The sequence below is a fragment of the Hemitrygon akajei genome, unplaced genomic scaffold (assembly GCF_048418815.1).
Source record: "Hemitrygon akajei unplaced genomic scaffold, sHemAka1.3 Scf000063, whole genome shotgun sequence".
Classification (NCBI taxonomy): Eukaryota; Metazoa; Chordata; class Chondrichthyes; order Myliobatiformes; family Dasyatidae; genus Hemitrygon; species Hemitrygon akajei.
In genome coordinates, this window is record NW_027331949.1 from 4,232,718 (window position 1) to 4,250,994 (window position 18,277).

General features: G+C 40.5%; 1 protein-coding gene across 5 annotated transcripts in view; it reads left to right on the forward strand.

The window, feature by feature from the left end:
* LOC140721855 (uncharacterized) overlaps positions 1–18,277 on the forward strand; it is a 30,632-nt gene that overhangs the window by 1,919 nt on the left and 10,436 nt on the right. The window contains exon 2 of one of the 5 annotated variants that reach the window (XM_073036670.1): positions 7,900–11,904. The exons of 3 other annotated variants lie outside the window; for them this stretch is intronic. In XM_073036670.1, the coding sequence (XP_072892771.1) occupies positions 8,210–9,883 (1,674 nt within the window). In that variant the 5' untranslated portion in view covers positions 7,900–8,209 and the 3' untranslated portion in view covers positions 9,884–11,904. Of the gene's footprint in view, positions 1–1,755; positions 1,829–7,899; positions 11,905–18,277 lie in introns of those variants that run through there. One more of the 5 variants, XM_073036674.1, reaches the window with a different exon arrangement.

The window sequence follows — 18,277 nt, forward strand, 5'->3', positions numbered from 1 at the left end:
CTAATTCAGTGACAATTGCTGTAAGCTTTCGGGCCAGGCCAGGTCTTTTTCCTCTCTCTCAGTCCCACGATCCCTGTACCGGCGTGTGGAGCTTCCGGCTAAGCAGGGAATGGGAGCAGATGGACTTCCAAGACAGAGCTGAGCTCTAGTTGTATAAATGCAAGGATCAGGAACTCGGAGAAAGAGAATAAAATATTTCTATCAGCTGTAGAGAAAATCACTTGTTCTACCTCCAACCGTAGCAAGAGAAAATCTGCAGATGCTTGAAAAGCAACACACACAAAATGCTGGAGGAACTCCAGCATTGGTTTAGTACTCTTTTCCATAGATGCTGTCTGGCCTGCTGAGTTCCTCCAGCATTTTGTGTGCGTTGCTTGTTCTACCTCCTCTTGTTCTGGACATTTCTGCCTGTGAGAGCATGTTTTGACCCATTCTTTCTGGGTACATAACGTTATCAAACATCTTTGTCCTGGGCAACAAGTAGCTTTCACATCACAAATGTGCCAGACTCCAGTGAGACAGACTACTGCCCTTCCCTTTATATTCATTGGCATTGTTATCAATGAGTTCACCACTGTCAGTCACCTGGGGGAGGGTTCAGGGGAAATATTTATGTGCAATACAGAAACTGGTGTTATCTGTGCGTATTGTGGCAATGCAAAAGTTGCTGGAGAATTTGCAAGTGGCAAGAAGGAGAGCGATATTTGGAAATCTGACTTTTTAAGGCATCATTTAGCAAGAAAATCACATACAGTGACATGCAAAAGTTTGGGCACCTGTGGTCAAAATTTCTGATACCGTGAATAGCTAAGCGAGTAAAAGATGACCTGATTTCCAAAAGGCAGAAAGTTAAAGCTGACACATTCTTTAATATCTGAAGCAAGATTACTTTTTTTTAATTTCCATCTTTTACAGTTTCACAATAACAAAAAAGGAAAAGGGCCCGAAGCAAAAGTTTGGGCACTCTGCCTGGTCAGTAATTAGTAACACCCCCTTTGGCAAGTATTACAGCTTGTAAATGCTTTCTGTGGCCAGCTAAGAGTCTTTCATTCTTGTTTGGGGGATTTTCACCCATGCTTCCTTGCAAAAAGGCTTCTATATCTGTGAGATTCTTGGGCTGTCTTGCATGCACTGCTCTTTTGAGGTCTATCCACAGATTTTCGATGATGTTTAGGTCGGGGGACCATAAGGGCCATGGCAAAACCTTCAGCTTGCACCTCTTCAGGTAGACCATTGTAAATTTCAAGGTGTGTTTAGGATCATTATCCTGTTGTAGAAGCCATCCTCTTTTCATCTTTGGCTTTTTTTACAGACGGTGTGATGTTTGCTTCCAGAATTTGCTGGTATTGAATTGAATTCATTCTTCCCTCTACCAGTGAGATGTTCCCCGTATCACTTGCTGCAACAGAAGTCCAAAGCTTGATTGATCCATCCCCGTGATTAATAGTTGCAGAGGTATTCTTTTCATGAAATTCTGCACCCTTTTTTCTCCAAACCAACCTTTGCAGCCAAAAAGTTCTATTTTATCTTTATCGTTCCACAGGACTTGTTTCCAAAATGCATCAGGCTTGTTCAGATGTTCATTTGCAAACTTCTGATGTGGAATTTTGTGGTAAGGATGCAGGAAAGGTTTTTTTCTGATGACTCTTCCATGAAGGTCATATTTGTGCAGGTGTTGCTGCACAGTAGCAACATGTCTGCTAAATCTTCCTGAAGGTCTTTTGCAGTCAAACAGGGGTTTTAATTTGTTTTTCTAGCAATCCTACGAGCGGTTCTCTCAGAAAGATGTCTTGATCTTCCAGACCTCAACTTGACCTCCACCATTCCGGTAAACTGCCATTTCTTAATTACATTATGAATTGAGGAAACGGCTATCTGAAAACCCTTTGGTATCTTCTTATAGCCTTCTCCTGCTTTCTGGGCATCATTTCTTTTAATTTTCAGAGTGCTAGGCAGGGGCTTAGAGACATGGCTGCTCTTTGTTAGGACAAGGTTTGATGAGTCAGGGTATTTATAAAGCTTTGAAAGTTGAATCTTCTGGCCTTTCCTAACAATGGTTATGAAAGCCTTAGCCCTAACAAGCTGATTAAGGTCTGAGACCTTGGTAAAAGTTATCTGAGAGCTCAAATTTTTTGGGATGCCCAACCTTTTGCATGGTGCTCCTTTCCTTTTTTTCACTCTATCATTGTACAAAACAAAAACAATACACTAAGCTTGCTTAAAATGTTGAAAAGAATGTTTCATCTTCAACTTTTTGACTTGCTTAGATCAGTTCATCTCACTTAACTATCCACAGTAACAGAAATTTTGACCGGGGTGCCCAAACTTTTGTGTGCCAATGTATAGATGGTGTGCAATAGCACTGGTGAGTAAATCCTTCATGCGGAGAGGAATAAATAGACAACGTTTAGACTGACCCCCTTCAGCATGTCTAGACTGTGTACTCCTCTGCTTTAGCTGCTTCCTGAACTGCAGAGTTCCTCCTGCATTTTGTGTGTGTGCGTCTCTGTACTTCCAGCAATAGCAGAATCTCCTGTGTTTTCAATCTACATTTGCAAGAAGGTTCTAGTTTGGCATTAGACACGCAGAAAGGTTGCTGATATTAAGTGCATTGTTTATGGGAGCTGTTTTCTGCGTTAAAAGAGCTGCTGAGTTTTCTACACACAAAAAATACCTGAGGTATGGACATGGAACTGGTGCTTGCAGAAACTTTTAATGGCACCATGCTTATCCAGAATGCTCTGCGTCAAAGTTTTCACTGTCTCTGAAGCACCGAACAAATGCGCAGTTGTCAGGTTTGTGGGTGCACCCGAATATTGCACATGCGCTGTACAGAAAAGGCCTTGGAATATCGGCTCCAGGTTAGAGCGAGTTGGCGGCGAGATTTTTTCAACACCGAATTTGGGGAAATTGCCATGACCTCTGGAAACCATGGACCACAATCCGGGGTTAGTCCTGCTCTCTTCCCTCTCTCTCAGCCCCACGATCCGTACACGAGCCCCAGGCAGCTTCCGGCTGATGAGAGAATGGAATCTCTCAGACAGAGCTGAGCTCCAGCTATCTGAATGCAAGGATTGGGAAATCGGAGAAAGGGAACAAAATCATTTCCATCACCAGTTGAGAAAATCACCTTTGTTCTACCTCCAATCAAAAACAATGCTTCTCTTCGGTATTCACCAATGAGGGGGAACTTGATGACGGTGAGGACAATATGAGTGAGGTTGATGTTCTGGAGCATGTTAATATTAAGGGAGAGGAGGTGTTGGAGTTGTTAAAATACATTAGGACGGATAAGTCCCTGGGGCCTGATGAAATATTCCCCAGGCTGCTCCACGAGGTGAGGGAAAAGATTGCTGAGCCTCTGGCAAGGATCTTTATGTCCTCACGAACGAATCTGCAGATGCTGGAAATAAACAAAAAACACAAAATGCTGGCAGAACTCAGCAGGCCAGACAGCATCAATGGGAGAAGGTAATACGATGTTTCGGGATGCAGGATGCTGTCTGGCCTGCTGAGTTCGGCCAGCATTTTGTATTTTTTATCTTTATGTCCTCGTTGTCCACATGAATGGTACCGGAGGATTGGAGGGAGGTGAATGTTGTCCTCTTGTTCAAAAAAGTTAGTAGGGATAGTCCAGATAATTATAGACCAGTGAGCCTTACGTCTGTGGTGGGAAAGCTATTGGAAAAGATTCTTAGAGATAGGATCTATGGGCATTTAGAGAATCATGGTCTGATCAGGGACAGTCAGCATGGATTTGTGAAGGGCAGATCGTGCCTAACAAGCCTGATAGAGTTCTTTGAGGAGGTGACCAAGCATATTGATGAGAGTAGTGCAGTGGATGTGATCTACATGGATTTTAGTAAGGCATTTGCATTTGACAATGGTCCACATGGTAGGCTTATTCAGAAAGTCGGAAGGCATGGGATCCAGGGAAGTCTGGCCAGGTGGATTCAGAATTGGTTTGCCTGCAGAAGGCAGAGGATTGTGGTGGAGGGTGTACATTCAGATTGGACGGTGTGACTAGTGGTGTCCCACAAGGATCTGTTTTTGGACCTCTACTTTTCATGATTTTTATTAATGATCTGGATGTGGGGGTAGAAGGGTGGGTTGACAAGTTGGCAGACGACACAAAGGTTGGTGGTGTTGTAGATAGTGTAGAGAATTGTCGATGATTGCAGAGAGACATTGATAGGATGCAGAAGTGGGCTGAGAAGTGGCAGATGGAGTTCAACCTGGAGAAGTGTGAGGTGGTACACTTTGGAAGGACAAACTCCAAGGCAGAGTACAAAGTAAATGACAGGATATTTGGTAGTGTGGAGGAGCAGAGGGATCTGGGGGTACATGTCAACAGATCCCAGAAAGTTGCCTCACAGGTAGGTAGGGTAGTTAAGAAAGCTTATGGGGCGTTAGCTTTCATAAGTCGAGGGATAGAATTTAAGAGATGCGATGTAATGATGCAGCTCTATAAAACTCTAGGTAGGCCACACTTGCAGTACTGTGTACTGTTACATAACCCCGTAACCAGGTAACTTACCAGCAAAGATAGATGGATCAGCTGAGTCGGATGCTACTATTTTCAAACGTTTTATTCAAAAAATGGGCACAAACGTATGGTTAATACAAAACATTCAGATCATATACATCGTCAAACTCAATCTAAAACACCGGTGTAACCATAATCAATCAGAAATAAGCTCTACAGTTGTCTAGGGGTAATACTGAGTCCAATTGAAATATAAAGAGTCACTCAGAAGTTTGCAGGCTTTTCCCTTTTGGGAACCGCTGGGGTTTTCATGTTGTAGAGAGAAAGAGATGATTTAGAAAAGATAAACACTTGCCCGTCGTCTTGGCAGAGCAAATCCTTGGAATCAGGGGAACAGACTTCCCCGTTGTTATTTAAAAGCAGTCTTTCGTTGGTTCTAGCCACAGATTCAAATTCGGAATCTAACGCATGTGGCTTCCTTCAAAATGGCGTCCCGCTCCCACGGGAATCGATATAGTGTTTCCTTGGTGTCTCCTGGGTGCGTCTGAGGGTTTTCCCCCCTCAGACCCTCCTTTATACTTCTTCACGGGATCGCAGGTGTCAATCAGGTTGCAGGTGATGCGATCTCTCTCTCAACCAGCCCACTTTGCCCGAGGGCTTTTCACGTGGTCTCCATGAGACAATAGTCAAGGTCACCTTTATTCTGCTTCTTGGGAGAACGTGGTCTCTCTCTCTCTCTCTCCCATTTCCCTGGGTCTATTCAGCACGTCCCTTCCTCTTTTGGGTCAGCTGACCCCCCTCTTGACTCGGGTTCTTGAGATTCTCACAAAGGAGGGGGCCGATGGCATAACAGTACAGTTCTGGTCACCTCACTGTAGGCCTCACTATAGGATGTGGAAGCATTGGAAAGGGTACAGATGCTGCCTGGTTTAGAGAGTATGGATTATGATCAGAGATTAAGGGAGCTAGGGCTTTACTCTTTCGAGAGAAGGAGAATGAGAGGAGACATGATAGAGGTGTACAAGATATTAAGAGGAATAGACAGAGTGGACAGCCAGCGCCTCTTCCCCAGGGCGCCACTGCTCAGAACAAGAGGACATGGCTTTAAGGTAAGGGGAGGGAAGTTCAAGGGGGATATTAGAGGAATGTTTTTCACTCAGAGTGGTTGGTGTGTGGAATGCACTGCCTGAGTCAGTGGTGAAGGCAGACACACTAGTGAAGTTTAAGAGACTACTAGACAGGTATATGGAGGAATATAAGGTGGGGGGTTATATGTGAGGCAGGGTTTTAGGGTTGGCACAACATCGTGGGCCGAAGGGCCTGTAATGTGCTCTATTGTTCTATGTTCTATAAACAGGCAGACAGACATACTTTATGGATCCCGAGGGAAATTGGGTTTCATTACAGTTGCGCCAACCAAGAAGAATGTAGAAATATATCAATATAAAAAACCATAAATAACTAAATAATAATAAGTAAATTATGCTAAGTGGAAATAATTCCAGGACAAGCCTATTGGCTCAGGGTGTCTGACACTCCGAGAGAGGAGTTATAAAGTTTGATGGCCACAGCAGGAATGGCCACATCCTAAGATGCTCAGTGTTGCATCTCGGTGGAATGAGTCTCTGGCTGAATGTAATCCTGTGCCTGACCAGTACATTTTGGAGTGGATGGGAGTCGTTGTCCAAGATGGCATGCAACTTGGACAGCATCCTCTTCTCAGACACCACCATCGGAGAGTCCAATTCCACCCCCACAACATCACTGGCCTTACGAATGAGTTTGTTGGTGTCTGTTACCTTCAGCCTGCTGCACCAGCACACAACAGCAAACAGAATAACACTGGCCACCACAGACTCGTAGAACATCCTCACCATTAGTACTCTTTTCCATAGATGCTGCCTGGCCTGCTGAGTTCCTCCAGCAATTTATGTGTGTTGCTTTTCCTACCTCCTCTTGTTCTGAACATTTCTACCAGTGAGAAAATGTCTTGACCTATTCTGTGTGGGTACATAATGATTTCAAACACCTTGGCCCTGGACAACAATTGTCTTTCACATCACAAATGTGCCAGTCTGCAATGAGACAGACTACTGCCCCTTCCTTTCATATTCATTGGCATTGCCATCAATGAGTTCACCACCATCAGGTGGAGGATTCAGGGAAAATATTTATGTCCAATATAGAAACTGGTGTTATCTGTGAGTATTGTGGTGATGCAAAAGTTGCTGGAGAATTTGCAAGTGGGAGGAAGTGGAGTGATATTTGGAAATCTGACCTTTTAAAGCATCATTTAGCAAGCAAGTTACATATAGGCAGTGTGCAAAAGCTGGAGTGAGAAAATCCTTCATAATCCACTACAGGCCTGCTACATAGGCTATGTGACAGTGCAGATGAAGTCAATGAAACCCAGAGGAGATCAAAGTTCACAGTGATTTGCTAGCTGTGGAGATGTTACCTCTCTATATAAAATTTAGTGTGCACATGTTGTTGTGTTGTGCAATTTTTTGCCCAGTGACATGATTTTTGTGCACACTGGTCATTTGAAGTTAGAGGGGACATTGGTGGGAAAGCGGGGAGACCTTCAGTATCTGACACCCTCACCTACAAGATGTGCATCCAGCTGCAGTTTGTAAAAATTAAGGAGTTGGAACTTGAAATGGATGAATTTCGGATCAACCAGGAGTTGGAGGACTTAAAGAAGATATAGAAGGAGAAGATCCAATAGATTTTTTTTCAGAAATGGATCCCTGAAAACTTGGAAATGGAAGGAGAAACTCTAATTGAAATTGAAAGGGCTCATAGAGCCTTAAGGTCAAGACCTCATGCTGATCAAAATCCATGATCAATTGTGATAAAATGCTTAATGTGCTGCCTTTATGGCAGTTATTTAGTTTATAATATTTTTGCTTAGTAATTCATGTGTTAGCATTTTTTAGTTAAAGTTAGGATTGTTTAAGTAAATTCGTTGTCTGTAATATATCGCGGCATGCGATGATGTCACATCCGGTTTCGCCGCGTCTTGGGGGAAAATACCGGTTTGAGAAAGACGGAACGGAGGGGGCTCACACATATGTGAGACCAGCGCAAAAGTTTTCTTTCTACGCACCAGAAACATAGTGAAAGCAATGCTGTAAGTCATGAGATAATCGATATGTTGAATTAAAATGTTAACGCTGATTCCATTAAAAGTAACCACAGTCGATAAGGTTTATGTTTTCGTTAGTTAAAGAGTCGGGATAGTTTGTGTTGAAGTGTATTTAAAGCAGTCAATGGCGTAGATAGATTCTGACCATGCTGCACTTTAATGTAATGTAGTTGTTGTAGTTTTACCTTTGCAAGTATTCACGATGTAAATGTGATATCTAGAAAGAAACAAATACTGTACCAATCTTGTATTGTTTTATCAACAGTTTTCACCATACGTTAATGTGGAAGAGTGAACAGTAAATGGTTAATCTTACTGCAACCTTGTTTTCATTGACTACGGTTTGCCTCAGCATTTAACTCGGGTTCCGTTACACCCGAGCGAGAACATTACAGTAAAAAGCGGCATTATAAGGTGTTTCAAGTGCAGCAATGACAACTCGGTCCAGCATCAAGTCATTGCCATCCAGCGACAGGGGCAGTAGGGCATCATCAAGTAAGGCCGCCCAGGCAAGAGCTAAAGCAGAAGCCGCCCAGGTGCGAGTGCGCTACGCCAAGTGAGAAGCAAAATTGAAAATGGAAGCGGCTGCCAGAGAAGCCAAAATCCAGAAGGAAGCGGCTGCCAGAGAAGCTGAAATCCAGAAGGAAAAGGCTGCCAGAGAAGCCGAAATCCAGTTGGAAAGGGCAAGGATAGCGGCAGAGTTAGAAGTGCTGACACTAGAACGAGAAGAAGAAGCTGCCAGACAGGAAGCAAAGTACATAGAAGATGCTGAAGGAATGAATGATCTGGTTGATGTAAAATCTACTTCAGAAAAGATCAGATTGAAACGCACAAGCGACTATGTCCAATCTCAAATAGACTGGAAGTCTCGTTATTCCTCTCCATACTTATTTGATAACATCCCATGTCATGAGGAGCCTCAGAGAGGCCCAATTGCATCACATCCATCCGAGGAAGACAATTTACCCTTGCAACTCCGTGATGAATCCAGGAATGAAAGGGCTCATGACAAGTACTTCTCAACACCAAACTTAACAGATTTGGGGAGAAGAGAGGCAAGGGTCGAATTCAGGACAGCAAATTCCACAACAAATGTACGCCCTCAGTCATATACGCGCCAACATATTTGCCCAGCCCGCATGCCACTTGCAGTTGAACCCACGGTACAATATTTAGCACGACGGGATCTCGTCACTTCAGGACTATACCAGTTTGACGATAAACCTGAAAATTACCGTGCATGGTACTCCACATTCACCAACGCTATCGACGGAGTCCAGCTCAGAGCAACCCAAGAGTTGGATCTTATGGCGAAATGGCTGGGAAAAGACTCATGCGAACAGGTGAGACGCATTCGCTCAGTGTACATCAACGACCCCGGGCTAGCCTTAAGCAAAGCATGGGAGAGACTTCGGGAAGGCTATGGGGCCCCCGAAATTATTGAAGCGGCGCTATATCGACGTCTGGAAAATTTTCCTAAGGTGTCAGCCAAGGACCACGCTAAGTTAAGAGAACTCGGAGATTTACTCATGGAGATTCAAGGCGCCAAAGAAGATGGCTACTCAGCTGGTCTAGTATACCTAGATACTCCAACCGGGATTAGACAACTAGTGGACAAACTTCCATTTGGGCTGCAAGACAGGTGGTTGTCTGTTGCCTCAGAGTACAAGGAAGAATACAGTGGTCGATTTCCTCCCTTTAAGTATTTCACTAGGTTTGTGTGCAAGGAGGCGAAGAAGCGAAATGACCCTAGCCTCATGGGTCCAGGAAGTAGTACAATTTACACCAAGCCAGATAAATCCTCTTCGAATAATTTCAACATTAATAAACCAGTCTCAGTGCTTAAGATTGAAGCCTTTACAACTAACAACGACCCTAGCAAAGAATGTCCATTGCATAACAAACCCCACCCCCTCAAGAAATGCAGAACGTTTAGGGAAAAACCCCTTGAAGAGAGGAAGGCCCTTCTCAAGGAGAAAAGAATTTGTTTTAATTGCTGTTCCTCTACCTCTCACCTTGCTAAAGAGTGTACGATCGCCGTGAAGTGCCCGGAATGTAATAGCACTAAACACGATGGGGCCATGCACCCCGGGCCCGTTACCGCGAACCGACAACGCTCCTTCACCCCCACAACAGGACGGCGGGGAGGGAGAAGCTCACTCCAGGACAACTGTTGTCAGCTCGAGCTGTACAGAAGTTTGCGGTCAAGCTCAGTCAAGCCATTCTTGTTCAAAGATCTGTCTCACTAAGGTGTACCGTAAGGGAGCCAAAGACAAGGCCATCAAAGCCTAAGTAATTCTAGATGATCAGAGCAATCGCTCGCTAGTCAGTCCAGAGTTCTTTAACTTGTTCAACATTGAGAGTCAACAGTTCCTGTACTACCTTAGAACTTGCTCAGGCAACATGGAAACTTACGGAAGGAAGGCAGAAGGCTTCCAGATCGAGTCCCTGGATGGTAAAGTCGTCATCCGTCTCCCTCCACTCTTAGAGTGCAATGAAATCTTGAATAACTGCACTGAGATCCCGACGCCAAGTGCGGTGCTACACCAGCCACATCTCCACCACATCGCCAAACACATCCCAGAACTGGATCCAAAAGCAGAAATACTCCTGCTATTAGGAAGAGATTTTCTCCGGGTGCACAAGGTTAGGCACAACAGTTGTCCTGTTGTGGTCAATGGACCACACGACGCCCCCTTTGCGCAACGCCTGGATCTGGGCTGGGTGGTGATAGGAGAGCTGTGCCCTGGCAACATACACAAATCGACGGTTAACACACTCAAGACCAATGTGCTAGAGAGTAGCCGCCATTCGATTCTTCAACCCCGCACGTTCCATGTGTATCCAAGAAGCACAACAAGGCTTTAGCAAGCGCAAAGTAACTGACGAGACGCTGGGTCAGTCAGTCTTGGCTCAAATGGAGCATGATAATAAACTTGCTCCATCGGCTCAAGACGCCATCTTCTTAAAAACAGAGGACACCAAGGTCTTCAGAGACAAAGCAAATAATGGGGTTGCCCCACTACCTTTCAGAGAACCACGCTAGTGCTTGCCAAACAACAAAGAGCAGGCAGTCAAACGGTTCACGTCCTTGCAAAAAACCCTGAAAAGGAAACCTGAGATGCAGCAACGCACCTGATTGACCCATGAAGTGCTGTGCACACTAATGGCAGAGGTCACAGCCATTATGAATGCACGACCACTCCTACCTGTGTCTTCTGACCCGGAAAACCCCTTCATACTCTCGCCATCAATGCTCCTTACGCAGAAGGCAGGAGCTCCCCCTCCACCAGGGGACATCTCTGACAAGGATTTGTACACAAAGCAATGGAGACAAGTCCAGCCTCTGGCAAATCGGTTCTGGTCTCGTTGGAGACAGGAATATCTACCTTTGTTGCAACACAGACAAAAGTGGACAGAACCCAGCAGGGATCTTCACGTTGGAGATTTAGTCCTGCTCAGGGACAAGCAAATCGCCAGCAACTGCTGGCCAATGGCCAGAATCACTGCCACATTCCCAGGTAGGGATGGACATGTCCGAAAGGTCGAGTTGAAAACTACCGACCAAGGCGATGTGAAAATTTACCAAAGGCCAGTTACAGAAGTCATTCTACTTCTACCTAATGACTGATTTAGAGACTAAGTTTTGTATTATGTTCATTGTGACCTTGCGAAGGTCAAGCGGGGAGTGTGCTGCCTTTATGGCAGTTATTTAGTTTATAATATTTTCGCTTAGTAATTCGTGTGTTAGCATTTTTTAGTTAAAGTTAGGATTGTTTAAGTAAATTCGTTGTCTGTAATATATCGCGGCATGCGATGACGTCACATCCGGTTTCGCCGCGTCTTGGGAGAAAATACCGGTTTGAGAAAGACGGAACGGAGGGGGCTCACACATATGTGAGACCAGCGCAAAAGTTTTCTTTCTACGCACCAGAAACATAGTGAAAGCAATGCTGTAAGCCATGAGATAATCGATATGTTGAATTAAAATGTTAGCGCTGATTCCATTAAAAGTAACCACGGTCGATAAGGTTTATGTTTTCGTTAGTTAAAGAGTCGGGATAGTTTGTGTTGAAGTGTATTTAAAGCAGTCAATGGCGTAGATAGATTCTAACTATGCTGCACTTTAATGTAATGTAGTTGTTGTAGTTTTACCTTTGCAAGTATTCACGATGTAAATGTGATATCTAGAAAGAAACAAATACTGTACCAAACTTGTATTGTTTTATCAACAGTTTTCACCATACATTAATGTGGAAGAGTGAACAGTAAATGGTTAATCTTACTGCGACCTTGTTTTCATTGACTACGGTTTACCTCGGCGTTTAACTCGGGTTCCATTACACCCGAGCGAGAACGTTACACTTAAGATACCAAGATAAAGAAAAGATCCTGAAGGTGGCTGCCCAATGTGCCAAAAAGAGACATGGGCCATTGATGATAGAAGGGAAAGCAGTTCTTTTCCATCCTGATATAAGTTATAACATTTTGAAGAGAAAGAAGGAATTTAACCCAGCGAGAAAAGCTTTATGGGAAAAGGGTTATAATTTATAATGCTTCACCCAGCAACACTGATAATTTTTTTGGAGGATGGAAAAAGAAGATTTTTTTTTACTGATTATCGAGAAGTGGAGGAGTTCGCACAAAAACTCCCAATTATTCGCTAACTACACATAGAGATTTCCAAGCGTAATGGATTAAAGATGAAGATAGAGACATTGAATGGAAGTGATGGACATTTAAGGATGATACAGGGGAGAAAGGCAAAATTTGAGAAATACTAATTGAGAGTATTTTTTTGTCTCATATATATACTTTTTTATGTTGCGGGGGAGCTGGGGGAGCTTTGGATCGATTACTGCGGGATCCATGTGTGTAATCATGGCGATTGCCATGACCCGTACAACAGAGAGGGGTAATGTTGTGTTCTTCTTTTTCACAGCATTAGTAGGGGGGTGCTTTGTTTTTTTCTTTATAATCTATTTTTTTTCTATCTTTCTGCCTGGATGATCGGTGGAGACACACACAGCAACATGGAGAATTTGAAAAAGATTCCCCAAGATGAACCCAAGTTGAACGATTAGGTATTATTATAGATTGGAGTAACAGAATTAAAAATAATGACTAATTTACTGAATTTTTAAAGTTTTAATGTTAATGGGCTTAATGGACCGGTGAAAAGAAAAAGAATCATAACATACATTTAAAAAATGAATATAGATATAGCTTTTTTACAAGAAACACACTTAACAGATAGAACATCAGAAATTAAAAAGAGACTGGGTTGGAAAATTTATTGCAGCTTCATTTAATTCAAAGGCGAGAGGAGTTGTGATTTTGGTTAATAAAAATTTACCAATTAAAATACAAACCGTTTTAATTGATTTGGCGGGGAGATATGTAATTATACATTGTTAAATTTTTTCAGAACTATGGACTCTTATGAATATTTATGCACCAAATGAAAATGATGTAAAATTTATAAAAGAGTTCTTTTTGAATTTGGCTAACGCACATGACAAAAGATTAATAGGTGGAGATTTTAACTTTTGTCTAGATCCTGTTTTAGATTGATCAAGAAAGGTTGTCACAAAATCAAAAGTAGCAAAATTAACCTTATCATTGATGAAAGATTTAAATTTGATTGATATATGGAGAAGAATTAACCCAAAAGAAAGAGATTATTCATTTTATTCAAATAGACATAAAACATATTCAAGGATAGATTTTTTCCTATTATCAATGAATATTCAAGACAGAGTGAAAAATATGGAATATAAAGCAAGAATATTGTCAGATCATTCTCCTTTGATAATGATAATGATAGATAAAGAGGAATCAATTTATAGATGGAGATTTAATTCAATATTACTAAAACCTCAAGATTTTTGTGATTTTATGCAAAAGCTGATTCAGTTCTTTTCGGATACAAATTCACATTCAGTTGATAAATTTATATTGTGGGAAGCAATGAAGGCATATTTGAGAGGTCAGATAATGTTATACTTCTAAAATTAAGAAGGAATATATGATAGAAATAGATCAATTGGTAAAAGAGATTACAAAATTAGAAAAAGAATCTCAAAGATATATGACAGAAGAAAAACGAAGACAACTTATTAACAAGAAGTTACAACATAATACACTTCAGACATATCGAACAGAAAAAGCAATTATGAGAACTAAACAGAGATATTATGAACTAGGTGAAAGATCACATAAGGTTCTTGCATGGCAGTTAAAAACAGACCAGACTTCTAAAACGATAAAAGCAATTCGAACAAGAGTAAATAAAATTACTTATAAACCTTTAAAAATTATTGAAACTTTCAAGAATTTTTATTCTGAATTGTATGAATCACAATCACAAAATGATAATGTCTAGATAGAAAGGTTTCTATCACAAATAACTCTTCCAAAATTGAATATGGAAGAACAGAAGGGATTAGATATGCCTTTTACATTAAAAGAGGTCGAAGAAGCTCTAGGATCATTTCAAAGTAATAAATCTCCAGGAGAAGATGGTTTTCCACCTGAATTTTATAAAAAGTTTAAAGAATTATTAATTCCTCCTTTTATGGAGTTAATACATCAACCAGAAAGAACGCATAAATTTCCAGAATATTTTTTGAACAGCTATTTTAATAGTATTGCCAAAAAAAGATACAGATCTTTTAAAGCCAACATCATATAGACCTATTTCTTTGTTAAACACTGATTATAAAATAATAGCAAAAATCTTATCTAACAGATTATCTAAATACTTACCAAAATTAATACATATGGATCAAACAGGATTTATTAAAAATAGACAAACGGCAGATAATGTAACTCGGTTATTTAGTATAATTCATTTGGCTCAGAAGAGGGAGAAAATGAGTGTGGCAGTTGTTTTAGATGCAGAAAAAGCATTTGATAGATTGGAATGGGATTTTTTATTTAAGGTATTGGAAAAATATGGATTAGGAGTAGCCTTTATAAAATGGATTAAAACCTTAAATACTAATCCCAAAGCTAAAGTAGTGACAAATGGTCAAATTTCAACACCATTTCAGTTAACAAGGTCAACTAGGCAAGGTCCCATTATCACCTGCTTTATTTGTATTGGCGATAGAACCATTAGCTGAATTAATTAGAATGGACCCAGAAATTAAGGGTTTCAGAGTTAACCAGTAGGAATACAAGATTAACATTTGCTGATGATGTTCTGCGATATTTTACAAACCCATTTCACTCATTGCGTAAATTATCCTCTTGATTAGAAGAATATGGGAAAATATCAGGTTACAAAATAAATTGGGATAGAAGTGAAATTCTACCCCTTACTAAAGGAGATTATAGTCAATGTCGATTTAGATGGCCGACAAACGATATAAAATATTTAGGTACAAGAGTTGATAATGATATAAAAAACTTATATAAATTAAATTACTTACCATTATTGAAAAAAATTCAAGATTTGATAAATGGATGATATTACCAATAACATTAGTAGGTAGAGTAAGTACTGTAAAAATGAATATATTCCCTAGACTACAATACTTACTCCAATCACTACCAATACAACTACCCCAGAAGTTTTTTCAAGAGTTAAATAAATATGTGAGGAAGTTTCTTTGGAAAGGTAAGATGTCAAGAATATCGTTGGAAAAATTGACATGGAAATTTGATCTAGGAGGGTTACAACTTCCAAATTTTAAGAATTATTGTAAAGCAAATCAACTTAGATATATTGAATCTTTTTTTGAGAAAGATAGACCGGCATGGATTAGAATAGAACTAGATAAAATAGGAGAAAATACACCAGAAGATTTTATATATAAATGGATGCGGGAAAAGAAAGAATCTCCTATAGTAAAACATTTGAGTGATTTATGGAATAACATAAATGTTGATGATGAGACAAAGAAATCTTTATTAGCAAAGAGATCTTTAATTCAAAATAGTCTTATTCCTTTTACAATGGATTATCAACTTTTATATAATTGGTTTCAAAAAAAGATTAGATATATAGGAGATTGTTTTGAAGGCAGTATATTAATGTCATTTGATCAATTAAAGAATAAATATAAAGTATCAAACAACACTCTTTTTTGTTACTTCCAATTAAGGGCTTATTTAAGAGAAAAATTGGGTCAAACAATGTTATTGCCGAAACCTAATGAAATAGAAACTTTAATTCAAAAAGGAAAAACTAAAAAAATTATTTCTTGTATGTATAGCTTGATTCAAAAACAGGCAATTAAACAAGGAATCCAAAAGTCAAGACAAAAATGAGAAAGTGACTTGAATATTAAAATTGAAGAAACAAATTGGTCAAGACTATGTCTTGATAGTATGACAAATACAACAAATGTCTGGTTAAAATTAGTGCAATATAATTTTTTACATCAATTATATATTACACCACAAAAATAAATAAATTAAATCCAAATTTATCTGATCAGTGTTTCCGATGTAACTAAGAAATCGGTACTTTTTTTACATTCTACTTGGTCTTGTTCTAAAATTCAACCTTTTTGGACAAATTTAAGAGTTTTATTGGAACAAATTATTGGAACACAATTTCCACATAATCCAAAATTATTTTTATTAGGTGATATTGAAGGGATAAAATCGAAACCCAAATTGAATAAATATCAGAAAGAATTCATAAAAATTGCACTGGCAGTAGCGAAAAAGGCTATTGCAGTTACTTGGAAATCGGATTCATATTTAAGTATAGATCATTGGACGAATGAAATTTCCAGCTGAATTTTTCCACTTGAAAAAATTACTTATAATTTAAGAGATAAATATGAGACATTTTTGAAAATTTGGCGCCCTTATTTACAAATGACAGGATTAAATATATAGGTGCTCTGAAGATAAAGTAATTGGTTATTTGGGGAAAGAAATAAATATATATACTAAAGTTATTACGAACTCCGTGGAGCATGTGGGGTTCTTCCGATATCCAGGCACTCTCTCTTTCTTTCTTTTTTTTCATTTTATTTTTCTTTTATTCTATAGGGATGTTGGGGTGATGGGCTAAGGGGGGGAAGGGTATATATATTTTTTCTTTCTGTTATCATTTGAAAACTCAATAAAAAAATGTTTTTAAAAAAACCGGAGTTGGAGGTGGTGATAGATATGACATGAAGAGAGGTGAGTTACACCGAGGTGCAGGACACAGGATAACAGCACATTTGGAAAGAGGTGAAATCATCGGACAAAGTCAGCATGGATTTGTGAAAGGAAAATCATGTCTGACGAATCTTGTAGAATTTTTTGAAGATGTAACTAGTAGAATGGATAGGGGAGAGCCAGTGGATGTGGTATATTTAGATTTTCAAAAGGCTTTTGACAAGGTCCCACACAGGAGATTAATGTGCAAACTTAAAGCACACGGTATTGGGGGTATGGTTCTGCTGTGGATAGAGAATTGGCTGGCAGACAGGAAGCAAAGAGTGGGAGTAAACGGGACCTTTTCAGAATGGCAGGCAGTGACTAGTGGGGTACCGCAAGGCTCAGTGCTGGGACCCCAGATGTTTACAATATATATTAATGATTTAGATGAGGGAATTAAATGCAGCATCTCCAAGTTTGCGGATGACACGAAGCTGGGCGGCGGTGTTAGCTGTGAGGAGGATCCTAAGAGGATGCAGGGTGACTTGGATAGGTTAGGTGAGTGCGCAAATTTATGGCAGATGCAATTTAATGTGGATAAATGTGAGGTTATCTACTTTGGTTGCAAGAACAGGAAAACAGATTATTATCTGAATGGTGGCCGATTAGGAAAAATTGAGATGCAACGAGACCTGGGTGTCATTGTACACCAGTCATTGAAGGTGGGCATGTAGGTACAGCAGGCGGTGAAAAAGGCAAATACGATGTTGGCATTCATAGCAAAAGGATTTGAGTACAGAAGCAGGGAGGTTCTACTGCATTTGTACAAGGCCTTGGAGAGACCGCACCTAGAGTATTATGTGCAGTTTTGGTCCCCTAATCTGAGGAAAGACATTCTTGCCATAGAGGGAGTACAGAGAAGGTTTACCAGATTGATTTCTGGGATGGCAGGACTTTCATATGAAGAAAGATTGGATCAACTAGGCTTATACTCACTGGAATTTAAAGATTGAGGGGGGATCTTGTTGAAACGTATAAAATTCTAAAGGGATTGGACAGGCTAGATGCAGGAAGATTGTTTCTGATGTTGGGGAAGTCCAGAACGAGGGGTCACAGTTTAAGGATAAAGGGGAAGCCTTTTAGGACCGAGATGAGGAAAAACTTCTTCACACAGAGAGTGGTGAATCAGTGGCATTCTCTGCCACAGGAAACAGTTGAGGCTGGTTCATTGGCTATATTTAAGAGGGAGTTAGATATGGCCCTTGTGGCTAAAGGGATCAGGGGGTATGGAGAGAAAGCAAGTACAGGGTTCTGAGTTGGATGATCAGCCATGATCATACTGAATGGCGGTGCAGGCTCGAAGGGCCGAGTGTCCTACTCCTGCACCTATTTTCTAAGTATCTATGTTTCTAGAGTTAGAAAGGGGAATGAGGTTAAATAACCATAGCAGAGTACTCTTGTGGCCATCCCCCACACCAACAGGTAGACCATGTTAGAAACTATTGGAAGGGAATTAGCTGTCACAGGAAAGTCAA